Raw genomic sequence first — 20324 nt, 5'->3', positions numbered from 1 at the left:
CGTAACACTAACACATGAGAAAACGCAAACATTGTCAGAAAGGAAACATGCCAGAGATCTACACATACCGCTGCAGGGAAAAAGACACAAATCGGGACAATTCATTTTAAGCAGTAGTATACAGTTGCTATCTATACTCAATGAGAGAGAGAGAGAGAGTGAGAGAGAGAGAGAGAGAGAGAGAGAGAGAGAGAGAGGCAGGCATAACTAGCTACAGAAAGAAGTATGTTTCTTAAATATTTTGCAACTCTTCATTGTTCCTGTGACTCGTTAACTGTTTATGTAGCACCATGGCTCCTTCTGAGTTTTGATCATACTACTATCACTTTCGATGTCACCCCATTTATATGTTTATAAACTTTCATCAGAGAATCATTAAGGCTGTTTAACATTCGCTATGGTTATTACACATTGGCTTTTTTTGGCCTGGTGCTATTGACTTTCCTGTAGGACTCAATATTTTCAGACACTGCTCGTGTATCTTATTGTGGATGATTGTGATACAGGGAGCACCACCCTTCCTTGGAAATGAACTGTTGAAAGCTTAATGCCAGATCATTTGGGGGCGGGGGGTGGAGGAAAATGAGCGGCTATGTTGGTCATCTACAAATATGGAATTGCCTGTCATGTGGAAGCAAGAGTATTTTGTTGGAAAGGAGATTAACCAGGAGAAAGAGGTGTGTGGTCATGTCATGAAAGATCTCTAGCCCCAATCTCTTAGTTAAATTAGGCCTGGGCGGAAGTCAGGGTGAGGGGCAGCTGTGCATGTATGTGTGTCAGAGTGTATGTCTCAGGCTAAATTTAACTTGTGCTCTTTATGATCTGAGACTCTGAATAATGTAAATTTGCTTTTCTTTTTTTAAAATTTAACTAGAAGATACACTTATTGTAGCTTGTTATCTCATTTTAAGGATAGTTCCTTAAATTAGTGATACTAGTGGAGTCTCTTCCTTTTTGTTTTTTACGTGTCAAATGTGAAACTTAGCGTGTTTGTACTTTTTGGAAAATAATAAAGAATTTTAATGGAAAAAAGTTAAAAACATTAGCAGTAAATTGCATCTACATTGATGTCTTCACATTTGCTTCCTAGGTGTTTTCTCTCCAGGACCCTGCTCTGGGCTGGCATTTTTTTTTTGCAGTAATTGGTGTTGGAAGTGATCTTTTCATTTCCCTGAAGGCAGCCTTCTCTTCTGCATGATTAAGATTAAGCTGATGCTGGGGTGGTCTGGGTTCCCCTTTCTGTTCTAGCCAGAGTGAAGAGAGGGCTTCCATCCCCTCCCCCTCCTCGAAGGGGCCTCTCTGGCAGGACCAGATATCAGAAAAGGGTCTGGGCTGGAAAAAAGGGCCTGTTTGTGTCTGAAGACTGGACTTGGTTTTGCTCTGCCCTTCTCCTTTGGAAAGCACCAAGATACAAGTGCTTGGGTTTAGATCACTTGCGACTCATAGAAAGAACTTTCCATAGGCTTGACTTTTCTGCACAAATGGCATGGAAAGAACCAGCCTTTGTGATTAATGCATTTTGAGGTGTTATTTCTTTGGGGGGGAATGACACTTACATATGCATTGTTCTACTATGAGAAATGAATTGGTTGGTCATCATACATCTTAATGGCTAGCATAATGCCTGATGCATAGTAAGGTTTCAACAAACATCTGTGAAGTAACTGAAGCATTTGAGAAGAAAAGCCTCCTTTCTGGAAATCACTTAGATATGGGCAGAAGAAGACAGCCAGATCCACAGAACCTGCTCTTGACCCAACTCGCAAAAAAATTCTGTGTTCAGTTCTTTTTGGCCTTTCAATTTAGTTTTGTTTTACAATATTTTTTTTTTAAATGGTGTGTTTTATGGAAGGCTATAGGGGATACCAATGGAGAAGACAACAATGGGAAAAGTAGCTGCTAGTCTTATTAGGAAGTTAGAACTGGCACAGATGAAACAGGAAACAGCAAAACAAACAACAAACAAAAACCTCAGGTGTTTAAAAAAAAAAAAAAAAAAACTGTAGGGTTGTGGGTGGTCAAAGAAAAGAGTGCCCATTATAGCTTAGCTGGAGAAGGCTTTGCCTGGGAAATAGAACTCAGGCTGAACCCTGAAGCACTGGTGGGATTTGAATAAGCAGATTTACCTTCCTTTACCCATGCTTGTGTCTCCTTAGGATGAGGTACACATTCTCACCTCCTCTTAGATGTGAATTCTGGACATGCATTAAGAGTCTGATCAATGCTACCAAAAATGGGATAAATCTCATAAGGTCCTTCTCCTCTCCTAGTATCATTTCATTGCTTTAAAAAAAGTTGATTCACACTATTACTGCATTGCTGGCAGCTCTATCCACAGACATCCTTTAATCTTTGCTTTGTAATTAAAGATCCTAGGCTCTTAGCGTCAAAGGCAGCCCCCTCGTCTTAAAGTTGGGAAACCAAGTTCTGAGGCGCTGGAAGGACCAGCCCAGAGTTCCACAGCTTGTTCAGGGCAAAGCCCAGCCTATAGGGCAACCACACATGCTGAATGCCAGCTCTCTAAGGAGCTTCAGGGTCATGCTCAGTTCAGGTTTGGTTGACATCTGGGAATCCAAAAAAGTACAAATAGTCAGGGGGAAGGGATGAACTGAGAAGGATGGCCCTTGGGTTGCAGAAGGATTTCTGTAGTGATAATGATTACTTGGTGCTTCTTTCCCAAGTGCCTTGCAAAACACTCTACGGGAAAGTGGGAGGGATTTACACCGATCCATTTAACAGTTGGCAAAACCAAGGATACTCAGATCAAATGGTTTTCTGAACTTAAGAGGCAGAGGTTTGGAAAAGGGCACAGTTAGATAAATGTAAACAGAATCTTCTTTTCTCTGTAGGCCCCTGTGGAATTCTAGAGATGCCTCCCTTCTGTCCTGCCTGTGCTCTGCTGTCCCTGAGAATATTTGAAGACCCTTTCACCCAAATTTGTCCTAAAAACATTTGTGTTTGAACTTGTCAACAGTAAATTTTTCTGCCCTATTCTTGCCCTCTTCCTGTTTCTCTCTTTGGTTTTAAATAAGAATTTATTCACAGAATAAGGATTTATTTATTTATTATTTATTTATTATAAAGATGTGGGGTGCAATTCAGGGTTAGGTATACAAACGTTGATTATGCAGGTACCCTTGTTGATGAGATATGCCCCTCCCTCCCCTAGCAGTTTCTCTCAACTGCCAATCTCACCCCTCTCCACTGACAGTTTCCCACTACTGCCAGTTCCCTTCTTATAGTATTATAATTGTTCAAGGTCCGCTTATGAGTGAGAACATATGGTACTCTGTTCTTTGTTTCTGTGATAAATCACTGAGTATTACGGATTTATTTATAGATACCAGTATGCACATAAAACAGAAACCACAAAGTCTGCAGTTGTGGCTTAAACTGTGCTGCTTAATTTTGACTGTGTACAGTTTTAAGCCCAGTGGGAGGAAAGGTGGGTTTTCTGGTTATAGAGACCTGAGAGAGTAATTTAAATGCTCAGGTCAGTTACTCTATAAAAACAGGGATTTTTAACTGAAGAGTTGCATCCCTAACTCCTTGAAATTGTATACAAGTGTGTATGCAAATATGAATTTTCTGCAAAGAGGGTGTTCAGTTTTAATAGAAAATCCTAAAATCTCACATGCCTGTAGTCCCAGTTACTGGGGAGGTTGAGGCAGGAGCTTCGCCTGAACCCAGGAGGTAGAGGCTGCAGCGAGCCGAGATTATGCCACTGCAGAGGCAACAGAGTGAGATCCCAACTCAAAACAAAACAAAACAAAAAACAAAACAAGAAATCCTAAAATCTACAGAAAACAGGATAGGCATTGTATACATAGTGAATATTTTATTTTTGACATTAAAATGTACTTACTAGAATATTTGAGATAGCCTATACATTAAGAATATTAAACTCATGCCATAACATTTTTTCATTTTTTGTTATTAGTATTACTTTTTGATTGACAAATCATAATCATATACATTGTAGTGGATATTTTCAAGCACTCCCAAATGGCTCTCCTGCTAAAAAAGAATTCCTTTTCATAATCCCTCTAATTTCATTATAAGAACAATTTTCTTTGGTTAAACATTTATACTTAGCATGTTCCTGATAAAGGGCATATACTGTTTGGAACAGGGAATGCTTTCACAGGATAGGGTTCAAACAAATATAACTTACCATGTTGTAGTAAGGATATTTCTTTTTTTTATTATAAAGATGTGGGGTACAATTCGGGGTTAGGTATACAAATGTTGATTATGCAGGTACCCTTGTTGATGAGGTGTGCACCCCCTCCCCAGCAGTTTCCCTCAACTGCCAATCACATCCCCCACTCGTGACAGTTTCCCATTACTGCCAATCCCTTTTTTATAGTATTATAATTGTTCGAGGTCTGCTTATGAGTGAGAACATGTGGTACTCTGTTCTTTGTTTCTGTGATAGATCACTGAGTATGATCAACTCTAAATCAATCCAAGTTGCTGCGAAGTCCATATGTTTGTCCTTCTTTATGGCTGCATAATATTCCATTGTGTATATGTACCACATTTTTCTTATCTAGTCCAACTTCAATGGGCAGCATGGTTGGTTCCATGTTTTTGCTATTGTGAATAGAGATATTTCAACCAATCAACTTCCTAATTGTCCAGTACCCAAGTGAAAAAACTACTAGCACAAACCCAATGATTTCATGTTTCCACCTTGCTGGAGGACTGTAGTTGACCCTGGATTACCAGATGCATCAGTATGCTTTTCTCCATACGGAATAAAATGTTTTTGTTTCTCCATCCTCTTTGTTATTGATTATTCAGGGTCTGTGATAGCTGACTTGCATACATTGGATATAATTCTCCCATTTATGGATGAAAAAGCTGAGAACCCAAGAAAAAAAAATCACAGAGGTGGGAAGAGATAGAACCAGGATTTAAATGACAGGTTATCCATCTCTGTGGTTCATACTCTTTGCCCTCAGTCATGTTGCATGACTTTGCTATCATGAATACCTCCATTTGAACCTGAGCGAATTCTAGTTAAGAATCAAAGTTAGGGTTTCCTGTGAAAGAATTTGCTAAAAGTAGGGAGTTATCAGAGGACAAGATATCAAGACATGTTTGACTCTAGATAAAGACCATCAACTGGCACATCCAAACTCAAGCCTCTAGATTTGTTCCTGTTTGGCACTTAGCACATTTTAAATAGCAAAACATTTAGTTTTTGTTAACTTTGAGAGAAAAACAGTAATTAAACATAATGTATTCACGGCTTGTCTCAACAAAGCTCTTACTATTTTAACTTCCCTAAAGTTAGGACAGTGGACATGAATTAAAACAGTAAGTTGAGAAAAACAGGTGTGAATCTAGAAATAGTTGAATTTGTTAAATAGTCTTGGTCTCACTCATCCAATTTGTGGTTTACTATTTTTATGCCATTTTATTGGTACCTGCTCTTATGTGTCAGTAGTCAAACACATTTCTGTTATCTCAAACCATGATCATTTAGGCAAGGGGGTCTGCAAACATGTTTTTTTCTTCCAGAAACAGTCAACATTTAGATATTTTTGGCTTTGTAGGGCCTGTGGTCTGTGTTACAACTACTCAATGAGCTCATGGTTGAGCAACCGTAGCTAATATGAAAAAAATGAGTGTGACTGTGTTCCAATAAAAAAATCAAAGTTTAATGTCTTATTGGGCAAATTATCCTCTCTGAGCCAAATAATAATAATAATAATAATTGTGGGATTAAAGGATCTTCAAGGGTCTTTCTACTATATCATTTACAAAAATGGAGTGGACCAGATTTGACCTGCGGGTCATAGTTTTCTAACCCTTGGTATAATGGATAAACACAATTCTAGGAACACTAAGAAAAAGGTGAAGGAAAAGAAATACTGAGGGCACACAAGAGTGCTCAAGAGTGTGTATGTGTTAATTTTCCATGTGGACATTTTATTCATATTTTACACATGACATTAAATATAAACACTGTATTGTAAAGGACTGAATTGGAAGTCAGGAAGAAGTCAGGCTGTAAAGTTTCACCATTAACTTTAATGTCTCATTGGATAAATTACCCTCTCTGAGCACAAAAAAGAAAAAAAAAGGATAGTGGGATTAATGGATCTCCAAGTGGCTTTCTACTACGTCATTGTCTGATGCTATGATTGTCTTATTAAGATATGTAGGGAGAAATACAAAGTTAAAAATAAAACACATAAGTTAATGTCAAATAAAAATCTGACCTGGAAACTTCTAATTCACATAATCACCCAGGTTATGGAGATCAAGGACTCAAAGAACACCGTGGAAAGGACTTAGACGCATGGCTTGGATGCATGGAGTGACAGGAACACCACAGGCTCTCATGGTGGTGGGAGCTGAGCTGGAAGATCACAGTAATGAGTGAACTCTCCCCCTGGAAACAATATGATGAACAAAACTTTCTTGGGACTTTAGAGAACAATCTTGGGGACATTTCATTAGAAGAACTTGGACAGAAGAGGAGAACACTTTGTGGTGTGCACAGCTGTCGGGGAATCAAGGAGCCCCTCCCACCAGTAACTACTCCCCAAACCACTTAGAACGAGAGATGGCCACTTCTTTCTCAAATAATGGCGTTCAGGATAACTGGCTGATCTTCGGATGCTGGCTTTTGAAAAGACCCGTGGTTTGCAAACCATGCTCTGCAGGGAAAGGGCTATTGAGCAGGAGCTCCTGCTTCAGCCAGAGCCCTCCACCTCCAATTTTATTTGTTGGAGTTAAACAAATGTTAGTCCAAACCCTTCATCGAAAACAGGAAAACTGAGTCTCAGAAGGAGCCATGAGTGGACATGGCTGTTGCAGCGAGTGAGAGAAAACTGTGTGAGGCATGAGAAATTCGTATTCATTTTCTGGGGCAGGGGGCTGCCTAGGAGTGGAAGGCATGCGAAGAAGTGAGTACTCAGTCTCAGGTCCTTCCAAGGGCTCTCTGGGTCTCTCAGCCTTGCAGGAAATGTTCTCATAGTACTCCTCAGCAGAACTTCCTGATGGCCTTCTCCAGAGGGCGCTATGATTGATGAGGGTATAGCACAGCTCCCCTGCATAGGTCTGGTCTGCCTTGCCCTGCTGATCAAAGGAGAGCCATTATCAAGAGCTGGCTTTTTGCTATGCCCTTTACATGTCAGTCTCAACACAGGCCTGACCCTGGGTAAAGTCTGTCTTCTATGACTACCTCCTCTCCCTCTCTCGGCCATGTTTTCTAAAAAACTGCTGCCACCTCAACCACTAGGCCAGGCAGTAAGAGTGCTGAGTATAGAGCCTGCTCATGTGTGTCCTCTCTGCCCCATGTTCCACAGTGACCCCTGATCATCTGATATAGTTGGACATGTGTCTCCTCCAAATCTCACATTGAAATTTGATCCTCAGTGTTGGAGGTAGAGCCTAGTGGGAGGTGTTTGAATCATGGGTACAGATCTCCCATGAATGGCTTGGTGCCATCTTCATGGTAATGAGTGAATTCTTGTTCCATTAGTTTTCTCAAGATCTGATTGTTAATAAGAGCCTGGCCCCTCCCTCCCGTCTTGCTCCCTTTCTTACCACGCCAGCTCCCCTTTGCCTTCCACCATGAATGGAAGCTTCCTGAACGGGTGCTGGTACTGTGCTTCTTGTACAGCCTGAAAACCATGAGCCAAATACACCTTTTTCTTTATAAATTACCCAGCCTCAGGTATTTCTTTATAGCAGCACAAATGGACCTTAATACCATCAGTGTAACTCCCAAAGTCTCAGGGCCCCAAAGGCAGACAGACCATCCTCATACAAGAGAAACAATCTAGTAATGTCTCAATGTGTTTGGATTATGACATTTAACCACCCATTATAGAGATATTTACATTATTAAATAGGGAAACAACACAAGGGAAGGTTTCATTCATGGTGTAATCTCAGGAGATAAAAAGCAAAGCTGTAACGTACATGGGAAAGAGCATGGGGTTTGCAGTGAGACTTAGTTTTGAATCCTGGCTTGGCCATCTTGTCAGCTGTCTGGCTTTAGGAGAATACCAGTTAATCTCTCAGTTTTTCCATCTATAAAATAGGACGAATATAATAGTGCCCATTTTGTAAGAGTGCTGTGACAGTTACATGAGCTGGTGCTTGCAAAGCACTCAGCACATTGCCTATCATAAACAAAGCAGTCATTAAATGTTAGTTCCTTTCAATAAGTTGTACAACAGAAGTGGCTGCTGCTTCTGCCACCAGGCCCTGCATATGCCACTGGGGTTCACAAGCACTGGCATCTAAAGTCTTTCTTCCATGGAAGGCTCAGAAAGGGTCTTGAAGGCCAACTTCTGCCATCTGAGGTGTTTGCACTTCTATCATAATCTCAGAAAATGGCTCGGAGCTGTTCTTTGTTGTTGTTTTCCCAAGAAATCTTAATTTCTTTATTGTTGGACTTTTTGACTCAACACTAAAAAATTTTTGCTTTTGTTTTTGTTCTGAAACATTCTTGTTGTTATGAACATTTTGTTTTGTTCTCATTAAATGCACTTAACCCAAAATTAGGTTTGGCATATCGAAAAGGAGGCCTAGGAGGGGAGGACATGAGATCATGGGGGAGGGGGTGGGAAGAAGCCTGAATGGACAGAGAGAATTTGAGGATGAGGGAAGAGGAAAAGAGAGACAGCCAGAACGACACAGGGGAGATGGAGATGTAAGAAAGGTAAGGCAAGGGAAAGCCAAAAGAAAAAAAAGTCTGGAGAAGAAGAATTAACAAGATTTAGGAGCAAATGAATTCAGAAGCCCAAGGAAGGGATCAGGAGGGGAAACCAAGACCCTTCTCTGTACCATCCCAACTGGGGTGGGGGCATCAGGCACCAGTAGAGCTGTTCTTATTACCTGGATCGGAGCAGATGACATTTCTCCATCTGGAGAAAGAAAATATACTTAATGAATATCAAGTTATGGGGAAATTTGAGGGAAGAGAAGGAGGGACTTGAATATAAGTAACCAGAGAGCCAAGGAGCCCTTATCTGACTATTCTTGTTTACAGGGGGAGTGGCAGGGCTATTTGAAAAAGAAACAGCCAGAGAGCTGTGCTGAGTCTTAGAGGTGAGAGAAGGGAGACCCATTCAGAGAGTCTTTGGATAAAGATTCATAATTCCTCCCTCTATCCTTCCTTCCTTCTTTCTCCCCCTCCACCCCTCCTTCCTTACACAAGCTTTATTGCACCAGACACTGGGGAGAAAAAGAAGAATCAGAAAGAGTCCCTGTCCTCAAGGGACTCACAAGCTAGCACAGGAGGCAGACAAGGGGCTGTGAGAGATCCAGACAGGAAAGCTGTCTTTCCTACTGTGGGCAGCAGGTGATGGCGGTAGTGTGGGCACTGGTCCTTGAGAAAAGTTTTGCAGAAAATTCCCATTCCTGTGCCTGCTGGTAGTTATGAACACGAGCAGGCCAATTTTGTAAATTAAAAAAAAATTTCAGAAGCCAGTTTACTTAAAACCAACTGACTCTGGCCCTTCAGTAAATAGGCAAATGGACACTTGCTACTGTCTTGCAAACACACCAGCTCCAGAAGCAAGCCTGTACCCTCACGGGGAAGCCTACAGAGTGTATATGGTACACGGATTGACATTCCCTCAGTGCTGACATCCCAGATTCCCACATCTCCATAATCTCCTATGACCACATAGGACTTCCCTGATTATCATCACAAGAAAAACGTCTGTGCGTTTTAGCATCCCCTCTTATTTCTACCATGTTTTGCTCTGATGGAGATTGGGATTCCCTGAGACCCGCCATTCACCAGGGTGAAATGGCAAGGATGAGAGTGTTCTATTATTCAGTTACACACCTTACAGGGCTAGCTTTTTAGCTTCATAGTGAGTGAACTAGGCTTGCTTCTTTAAATGCAGGAAGACAGACTCAAAGCTCTCCTGTTATTCTTCTTCAGAAATGCAATGGCCTGTTCTCAGGCCTACACTTCATTTTCTCTCTTACATGTGATGCAATTAGCCGCACTCCACTTCTCCGAGAGTTTTTCTTCCTCCTTAACTTCAACACTGTTCTGGAGACCACTGCACCAGCTTCCTAAGTGGTGTTCCAGCGTCTGCTCTTGGCTTTAATTTGTTGTCAGCACAGCAACTGGGCTGATCTGTTTAAAGCAAATCTGATCTTATCTGCCCCTTGTGTACAGCCCTTTAATACCTTCTGTCACTCTTAAGATGATGCAACTTGGCCACAAGGCCCAGCCCCTCCACTGTACCCGCTGTGCTGGCTTTCTTGCAGTTCCTTATAAGTGCCTATCTCCTTCATCTTTTGCATCAATTGTCTCCAGTTAACTCCTTTATCCTGCAGACCTCAGGCACTAACTGAGAAATAGGGAGATTAATGAGCCAATCCTTGCTTCAATGAGCTCACAGTCCAGTGAGGGGAAAAAGAAAGATATGCAATTGAAAATATGCCCAAGGGGCTATGAGATCATAAAGAAGGGCAGTCTGGAAATGTAAGCCTACTGAAAGTGACAATGATAGGAAAGCAATGACTTACCTTTATTTGGGGAATCTTCTCTCTCTTCAAAACTGTGCATTTTTTTCCTGCAAAAGAAAAATAAATAGGTAGTTTTTAACATTCAGAAACTCTCAAAGAAAATTATACGAACCTATATCTTAAATTCTTTAAACTTATTTTAAATTCATTTAAAATAAGTGTTAAAGTGTTTAAATTCTTTAAAAATAAGTGTTAAAGTTATATTCCTTTTATAATACCTCCTTCAGCATAGAGAAATTAGATTTAAAAAGAGGAGAAAATGAAAGATGAGATTAAGTAGACATATTCTTCTCTCTCTCTCTCTCTCCCCTTTCTTTTCTAAATCTGATAGGGAATTGATTTATAAATGGAGAACTATGGTGATACTATAGGTTACTTTTCTTGGATTTTTTTTCTGACAAAATGACAATTTCTTTTTTTTTTTGAGTTGGAATCTCACTCTATCGCCCAGACTGGAATGCAGTGACTGCTCCCGGCCACCGCAGCCTCGACCTGCTGCGCTCCGGTGATCCTTCCGCCTCAGCCTTCCAAGTAGCTGCAACTAAAGGCGTGCGCTACCACGCCCAGTTAGTTTTTGATTTCTTGTAGAGATGAGATCTTGTCAAGTTGCCCAGGCGGGTCGCGAACCCTCAGGCTCAGGCAATCCACTCACCTCAGCCTCCCAAAGGCGCAGGATTACAGGCTGAGCCACCGAGCCCAGCTACAATTTCTTTTATGTCATATGAGTGAAGGAGTCAGGATTGTTTCCAATCTCAATTCTAATCTATGCTCTGCAAAACAAACCCATTTCTCCCATAAGAGGGCACTGTATAAAAGACACTCTAAAATGCAATATGAATATAATGGAGGCCCATTATCATTTCAGGATTCAAGGACAACATCTGCTATGATGAGGATGATCACATGTCCTGGTTTGCTTTCCTGGCTAATGTCATTTTCAATCATTTAGCAACCATTATTTTTTAGCATCTCTTTCACTTTCAATGTATCCAGTTTGGATGATAAATTACGTGATCATCCTAACTATATAGTCCCTGTGCAAGGTATAGAAACGTGCGCTTCTGTGCCTGAAGACTCTGGGATCTGCAGTATGAAAAAGGAGTCTTTCTCCACATTAGTAGCCAGTTTCATTCGTGCTTGAGGCTTTCCTATTTGGGGAGAGTATGCCACCCACAAGACTGCTGTTCCTGTTTCTCGCCAAACTTGAAGGGTTGCTTCCCTGATTGACTCTCAGGTGGTTGTGTCTGCACTACTGAGGCTTTTGCTGTGGTCATAGACAACAGGGAGTTCATAGGTAACTTATAGCAAATACCACACTGAAACCACACTTAGGGAAATAACGCTTAAAAACAACGCACCACTCACCATGGAAGGCAGCAACACCCTTCAGCAGTATGGTGATCCCAGCATCTAAAATACCCAAGAAAGATGATGCAAGTCACAAGACTGATTTTTGCAGTTTTGCTAAGATGGCTCCCTTTTTTTTTTTTTTTTTTTTGCCATTTCTGTGGAAAATCTTTTTGTTCCCCAAGCAAGTATTCATTCTAGGTGACTTGGACACATCTTATGATAGAATGCCTTTGCTCTTCTAGGAAGAAGATGACAATATCAATTCCTAATCAGGGAAAAAACTCTCTGCTGCATTCCCGGCATGAGGAAAAGTGATTTTTTTTTTTGGTTTTGTTTTTGTTCCCCCACCCCACCCAATTCCAGTAATTTACTTGATTTCCTTGTTATGAAGAACACATAAGACTTATCTCCAATAGTTAAAATACAGGCAAGTGTGTGGACATTTTAGAAATCATTTTTTTCCAGGTATAGGTTAGGTAATATCTATATAGGATTTCACTGCACTCTGAATTCCTTCAATTTACACTATATGAGAGGAGAGTCACACAGAACCCCAGAATTATATTTTGGTGGGTGGTCTCTTGTAGTACAGGCTTCCCCCACGAGGTAAGTGTTCTCTAGCAACCCACTGGCTTCAGCATACCAGCTAGCGTTGTTGTGAGAAACTGCATTTGGCTTCAGTTAATTTTTTTCCTGAGATTATAATTTGCTTGCCCATTTCATGATGGGTGATTTACAAGTGCTTCTGGCCATACCACACCGAGTGTTCAGCAGTTTTTGGTAAAAAACGGCTTGACTCTATTCACCTATCTGGCCTGAGTGACTTTTTTTTGTTGACCTGGTTAAAAAATTTCTCAAAGGAAAATGTTTTGCCAACGTGGAGGAAGTGAAATAAAAAATGGCAGATGCACTAAAATGCATCAAAACTGACAAGTTCAAAAGCTGTTTTGAGCAGTGGAAAAAGCATTTCAATAGGTGTATTGCATCAAACAGAGAGTACTTGGAAGGTGACTGAAGTTTAAGCATGTAAGAATACACAATTTTTATAAATAAATGCTATTTGGGGAGGATCCTTCCTCATATCAGTGTTCAGAGAGGGGCCTGGGTTCCTTAGCTATCACTGTTTCTTTGGTTCCATTCCAGGTACTGTATTCAAGTAACAGGGAAGGAGACAGGTTTTGTCTTGTGTAAACTGTCAAATTTCATGGACAGCACAGAGGCAGAGGACATGGGATTAAAGGGGAAGAAAAGCATTAAATAAAGAAAATAAATTTTCTTTATTTATTATGGGTTGGCTTTCCACATACCCATCATTTCATCTGTCAGGAGTTGGGGGTATGAAGATAAAGAGACTAACACTTAAACACTGCCTCCTATCTGCCAGTCATTTTATGGGCTGTATTTCATTGAATTCCAAAGTAAGTTCATGAGGTAGATATATTTTTTCTTTTTTAAACAACAGACTGAAGCCATAAACATGAGACAACTGGTCTGAGGAGCCACAACCAGTAAGGAGGAGAGGCTGGGTTTGCTTCTAGTATGCCCCTTCCTCTGAGAATCTGAGCTCTTATGAAGGGATAGGTACCATTCTGTCCCATGGGGCAAACCTACCCAGAGTGTTTGTTTGTTTGTTTTTTGTTAACAAATTTGATCTGGAGAAACATGGTGGGGGTGTGCTGATTGGATAACTGGGCAGTAGGGATGAAGTTGGAAATTAGATCTCAATATATGTGAGACTTTTAAATATATTAGGGAATGCATTTTAATGTTTTTTAAGAGACAGGGTCTTACTCCATCACCCAGACTGGAGTACAGTGAATTATATGGATTACTGCAGCCTTGAACTCCTGGGCTCAAGTGATCCTCCTGTCTCAGCTCCCCGAGTAGCTGGGACAACAGGTGTGTGCCACCACACCCAGCGATCTTTAAATTTTTGAGTAGAGATGGTGTCTTGTTATGTTACTCAGGCTGGTCTCAAACTCGTGGCCTCAGCGATCCTCTCACCTCAGCCTCCCAAAGTGCTGGGATTACAAGCATGAACCACTGCACCTGGCTTAAGGAAGGCATTTTAAATCAGAGAAATGAAGATATTGGGCAAACTGATTAACTCTTTGGGAGAAAAATTTATATCTGACATCATATGTTATACGTATGTGACCAGATGTAAAACAATAAAAATCACACAAAAAATTATACATGTATTTGTCTTATCTTGGGAGGGGGAATAAATTTTAAGCATAAATACAATGGCAGAAACCAAAAAACTTATTAGATTTAACTCAATTATCTTTAAAATATAACAAATATAAAATCATAAAAAGGTCATTGGCACAAAACATGTGTGCCTTGGAAAAGATATATTTTGCAATATTTATGAGAAAAAACTATTTCGTCAAAGTACAAACAGCTTTTATTTTCAATAAAACAAAATAGACCAAAATCAAAAGCAAAAATGGGTAAAAGACATTGCTTCACAGATAAATAGAAATGATTAATGAATATAGAAATTAAAATAAAGATATGCATCCAATGTTATTAGTAGTTATAAACATACTTACCATTTTATTTTTTTATACTTTGTGTTTTCCAGTTTTAAAATAATGTATACATATCAATGTAAAAATCCTTCACCCCAACATAAAATTCTAAAAATCAAATTTACATATGTGACATCAATCACTACTTTCTCATATCATTTCTATATTTTGTTTTATTTTCTCAGGACAGTTATTTATTTATATTTCCAATGGTTCATCTAACATTTATTAAGTGCCTGCCACATGCCAGAAACAATGCCAGAAATCAAATATGAATAATAAAAGATCCTTACATTAGAGGAGCTCGCATCTAGACAAAAAAAAGCAAATTATAATCCAATAGAAGAATGCTAGAGTGGAAGATTATCAAAGGACTGTGAGAATTTAGGGTAAAGACATCTCAGACAATGCAATTATTAGGAAGGGACATGTGACATTTCATAAGATCACCAAGCCACCTTTGGTAAGTGACCAAAAGGGGTCATCTCCTTTTCTGTGCTCCACTCTCCAGTGACATGAACTGAGACCTGGACACCAAACAATCCTGTAAAGATACCCCTGACTGGCTCACTCTCCCAGACCAACTCACTTTATAGCCTAGAGATTCCCCTGTGTTTAGTGGTGCAAATGTTGACAATGGCTGCTTTGAGGTTAATAAAGATGATGAACCAAAATAAGTTATTGCACTTTATTTTGTCTTGGGCACTATGCTAACATCACACACACTAAAGCCCTCCAAGGTGGGTATTACATTATTATTTCCACTTAAAATGAGGAAGCTGAAGTCCAGAAAAGTTAGACCAAGTTCTCTAGCTATCAAGGTGACCTCTGCTTACCTGATTGCAAGGAGTGCACACCGAATGAAGCCCCATGGTGGCGGGAATCTTGCTGGGTTATTTTTAACTTAAAATAGTGACTGAGAAGGTAGTGGTCTTGTTGGTCTCCTTGTGGGTCATGAAGAGCTCAGGAGAGCATCTCCTTCAAGCCCCAGAAGATTGTTCCATTTCTTATGTGGTCACCTATTATATAGACTTCCTCCCTTAATAAACTCTTCCCACCTTCCAGCTATTCTCCATTAACTGTTCACTGTGATTCTGTGGAGAAGGTAAGACCTGTAAGAAATTTAACGTGGTGTCTGGCACAGAGTAGCATCGAAGGTTTGGCAAAGCTTCACCCAATTCCCTTCATCCCCAAGAGCAGCCCTCTCTTTCTCTTTCTGGCTGCATTGCCCTGTCCCATGTCCCCCTCTCCCCTGTTCCCCTGGACTCACCTGTTTTTCCTCAGCAGAGAGTTTCCCATTCTCTCAGTCCTCTCAGCACCTTCTCCTCTGTCTCTTTACCACTTCCTCCTTGTTAGTTCTGTACTTCAACAGTGCAGCTCTGAATTAAAGAAGGGCCACCCATGCAGAGAGCTAAAAGGAGAAGGGCATCTCTGCAAAGGGGAGGAAGAGGCTGGAGAAGGGGAGTTAGAGGCACACACTACACGTGCAGAACGTCTTAAAATGTGAGAGCCCAAATGAGCTGGGCTGTTGGCTATAACCAGACAGAGGCTGCCAGTCAATGAGAGCTTGGAACCTCTGGGGAACTCCAGGTCTGCTATTGCATATGGGGCATGGGAGTTTTTCTACTTCAGCTATTTATATTTATTAAATCATTTTGTCTTCTTAGAAAAGCCTGAGGGGGAAACTTTGTTTAAAAAGAAAAGGTTAAAACGAAAAGTCAAGCCACAGACTAGTAGAAACTACAATATCAAAAACTCTCTCAAAAGTGAAAACACCCAATAATAAAATGAATAAACTATTTGAACAGACACATTACCAAAGCAACTATACAAATGACACATACATGAAAAGATGCTCAACATTGTGGCCATTAAGGAAATATAAATCACAATGCAATACTTTCTCACACTTATTGCAATGGCTAACATTGAAAACAAAGACAAAAACTGACAACAGCTAGTCCTGCAGAGCAGCGGAAAGTCTCATGCATTGCTGGTGACAATGCAAAATGCTTTTTTTGGAAGAAGCATGGCAGTTTCTTATAAAGTTAAATGTAGACTTACCATACAACTCGGCAATTCCACTCTTAGACATTTACCAGAGGGAAACATGTCCTCTAAGAAAATGTGTGCATAATTTTTTATTTCTGCTTTACTCATAGTTACCAAAAAGAAAAAAGAAAAAAAAAAAAAACCCTTGGAAATAGCCCAAATGGTCTTTAATGGGTAAATGACTAAACAAACTGCTTTACATTCACACAATGAAATACTGCCCAGCAATGGAAGGGAATGGACTACTAATATATGAAGCAACGTGGATCGATTTCAAAAGCATTGTGCTAAATAAAAGGAGCCAGACTTAAAGCCTACCTTTTGTGACATTCAGGACAAGATAAAACTATAGGAACAGAAAACATATTAATGCAGGGATCCCCAACCTTGGGGTCACGGGCCGCGTACTCTTCTGTGATCTGTTAGGATCCAGACTGCACAGCAGGAGGTGGGCAGCGGGTAGAGGAAAGCTTCATCTGTATTTACAGTCACATCCCATTGCTCAGATTACTGCCTGAGCTTTGCTTCCTGACAGATCAGCAGTGGCATTAGATTCTCTTAGGAGCAGAAAGCCTATTGTGAACTAAGCATACAAGGGATATAGGTTGAGGGCTCCTTATGAGAATCTGTTGCCTGGTGATCTGAGGTGGAGCTGAGACAGTGATGTCAGCACTCAGCAGCCGACTGCAAATACAGATGAACATTAGCAGTGAGGTTTGACTGTACATTGTCCCTCCATCTGTGGAAAAATTGTCTTCCATGAAACTGGTTTCTGATGCCAAAACGTTTGGGGACTGTTGCATTAGTGTTTGCCACGAGCAAGAGGTTGGGGGATGGGTTGACTTTCAAAGGATAAGAGAGAATATTTTTGTTTTTCTTTAACCTGATTGTAGTGGTGGTGGCTACATGAGTGTGCCTGTTTCTCATAATTCATAGAACTGTGTACGAAAGGGTGCATTTTATTGAATGTGAATTAAGTCTTAATAGAAAGATGTTTTAGAAATAAATAAATTAGGGGACAAGAATCATATTTGCGTTCTCTTTGTATTTGATGGTGGTTTCATTTTTGGTCACTCATTTGTTCACTCATTCCTTCTTCAAGTATATGTTGAGTGCATACTATGTGCTGGGCACTGTATGTTCAATGGTGAGCAAACAGATACAGGTCTGCCCTCATGGAGTTCCTTGAAATAAAATAAAGTGTAAAATACTTTATTGCTTGTCCCTGAGTAATATAGAGGTCATACCTAAAACAGGCCTAGAAGTGGGCTTAGAAGCTCTAGTTTGGAGAAAGAAACTGGGGTACTAGTTGTGTAACCCCAGACCCATTCTACATCATTCTTGTCCTTATAGCTGCTTTCCAGACTTTGGTCTGGCTCTGTGAGGGAGTTCTAGAAGCACTTTATTCAAAATAGTAGACAGACAATCCCTGCCTAGGAATTGCCTTCTGGAATACTTTCCAGAAGAAATTATTCTGGAGGGAAGGGCCTGTGAGGAAAAGGAGTTAATGCTCATCCAGGAGGGCTCGACGCAAGAAGCAAGATATATTATTATTTATAATGTTTTAGTACTTTAAGGGCAAATACACATTAAGGATAAGGGGCCTAATTTTCCCTGTTGAAAATAAATGGAGAGACTTCCTCCCTTTTTTTTCTTACAGCACTTACTTTAGAAAACTTGTAAGTTCTTTCTTTCTTTAAAATATACCTAAATATTTTAAAAGGCAAAATATGAAACCCAGTAAGGTTTCCTCAAGCATCTGTGAGTCATCTCTTTGAAATGAAATCATCAAGGAAGATAGCTCCCCTTTCTTTCAGATAACTTTAGTTGCAGATCCACCGCCAATCAAAAAGAAAGCAGAACTTGATTTTTTTTTTATTCTGAGGGATTAGCAAATACAGTACTTAAACAAATTCAGATGAACTATATGTGACAAATGGTGCTGACAAGTCCTCTAATTTGAAGACTAGTCATTGTTTACCTTGAGAAAATGTATATAATATATTGTATCTGCTTGATTATATTAAAGGGCAGTATGTTTCCCTTTTCTGTAATGTCTTTAGGGGCTTGCCTGTGATGCACATTACATTCTGGTTGATATTTATTCAAAAATAAAGATATTTATTTCTCTTCCATTTTTGTGGAGAGGTTTTCTGGAATGACAGGATATTTTGTTTGCAATTCAATTTCTCCAACAGTAGCCCCATTAAAATTTTAATTAATCCCTTGGATAATTGACTCTAGGAAGAATGCTAGGGTGGCAGATCTTATTTTGAGAAAATTTGAAATTCAGGAAAACCTTCCCATCAGTAAATTAGATAGATGAAATAGTGAAGAAAGGAAGAAAGTTCTTAACAAAGTTTATATAAAAAATTAGGAATGTCCACTGCAAGTAGAACTAAGAAATCTGGAGCTACCCTAGCCAGTTTCTCCCATTCTTCTCTTTCAAAACCACTTTCTTTCCCAGACTGGATAATTGCAACAAATATTAGAGAATGTCTTCCAAGTTACCTGAAGCTTCTTTTCTGTGTATGCAAAATCTGGGGTGTAACAACAGATGGTCTGCCATTTTGTGTGTGAACAAAGTGTTGTGTGTGTGTTTGAACAAAGTGTATGGTGTGTGCGTGTGTGTGTGTGTGCACGTGTGTGCATGCGTGTATGTGTGTGTGTATGTGTGTGTGAGAGAGAGAGAGAGAGAGAGAATGAAGGCACAGAGTCCGAAGGAATCTTGACATACTATTATAACTAACTTTTCTCTTCCCCATGACCTTCAGAATAAAGTGGATACAAAAAACAAACAATCCAACCTAAAAGTTCCTACTTCTTGATGGCCTCAGGGCCTTTTACACTACCTAGAGGCCAGCAGTAGGGAAACAGAGTGTCTCAGCATCTTGAAATGGACAAAATGCGCAAGGGTGCATAGCTAGTGAGTAGGGCTATTGTTGATTCCTCATCAGTATGAATTAAGGGATCCCAGAACCTGGGTGAGGCAGCCTGGGCGGACACAGCTTGGAAGTTGCCCCATGGATGGCTTAATTAGTTCCAGTGCTGTCTAAAGGAGTCCAGGGAGTCAACAAGATAGGGTGTGAGTGAGAAATCAATCTGCCGTTTGTAATCTAAGGAAAGGTTGGGTAACAAGCTTCAGTTTTACTCAGGCCACTAGATGGAGAAGCTGAGCTTTGGAAGTGTTAGCTACCGATCATGAACATTTGTGATTGTGCATAGCAGCAGCAAAGAGAAGAACACTTATAATATACACATTTTTTTGCTGTGAAACTGACTGTGGACTATAAATAATCTATCTCTACTCCATGAATGAGAGCATAGCAACACACACTCACACAGAAGCCCTAATAAATCTTTGGATCATAGATTGTCTCTTCATTCTCCTCAGTGTATACCTCCAGTGCCTAACAAATGTAAGCAGCTATATGAATTCAATTGGAAATAAAAACCTGGAAATTTGTAAGCAAATGATGGTGAAATCAGAGAAAGTTTGGGCTGAAATCTTTAAATTTACTTTCCTAGCCTTTGTCATGACTGTAAGAATTAATAACCAATGTAAAGACTGTTTTATTATACCTCTAAGTTCATAGGATAATATAATCACAATAACCATTTGTTGAGAACTTTCTAATAATCCAGGAATTCTGTTAAATACTTTAGGCACTTTATCACTTCTTTATGTAAAAATTCTATGGATTAAACACGATTTTCTCTTTGTTGTAGGTGAGGACACTGGGCTCAGGCAACTTGTTGAAGGTTATCCCAATACGAAGGGACAGAGCTAAGATATAAGTTCACACAGGGTGTGAACTTTATCTTTGTCTATTCACTGTCCTAGTCAATAAATACTTGTTGAAAGAC

At 40.0% G+C, this 20324-nt stretch overlaps 1 protein-coding gene across 1 annotated transcript; it reads right to left on the bottom strand.

Moving 5' to 3' along the window:
• Nucleotides 1–6774: 6774 nt before the first annotated feature.
• GCSAM (germinal center associated signaling and motility) lies at nucleotides 6775–15704 on the bottom strand. Its single transcript, XM_021716844.1, has 5 exons — nucleotides 15676–15704; nucleotides 11884–11928; nucleotides 10519–10565; nucleotides 8866–8894; nucleotides 6775–7092 (listed from the first exon to the last, which is right to left on the bottom strand). The coding sequence occupies exons 1-5, from the start codon at nucleotides 15702–15704 to the stop codon at nucleotides 6775–6777; spliced, it is 468 nt and encodes a 155-aa protein (XP_021572519.1).
• Nucleotides 15705–20324: the final 4620 nt, after the last annotated feature.

This window comes from Carlito syrichta, unplaced genomic scaffold (genome assembly GCF_000164805.1).
Source record: "Carlito syrichta isolate Samal-C Ts95f unplaced genomic scaffold, Tarsius_syrichta-2.0.1 Scaffold309017, whole genome shotgun sequence".
Taxonomy (NCBI): Eukaryota; Metazoa; Chordata; class Mammalia; order Primates; family Tarsiidae; genus Carlito; species Carlito syrichta.
Note: the sequence above shows the minus strand (reverse complement) of the source record. Positions and strands in the feature narration are given on the sequence as shown.

Bases quoted from the DNA above. Each gene is read 5' to 3' on its own strand.
- GCSAM (XM_021716844.1), bottom strand. From the start codon at position 15,704: ATGGGAAACTCTCTGCTGAGGAAAAACAG. The intron at 11,929-15,675 runs GTGAGTCCAGGG...TGGGTATTTTAG, and splicing joins TCTCTGCTGAGGAAAAACAG to ATGCTGGGATCACCATACTG. The intron at 8,895-10,518 runs GTAAGTCATTGC...TTCTTTCTCCAG, and splicing joins AGAAGATTCCCCAAATAAAG to ATGGAGAAATGTCATCTGCT.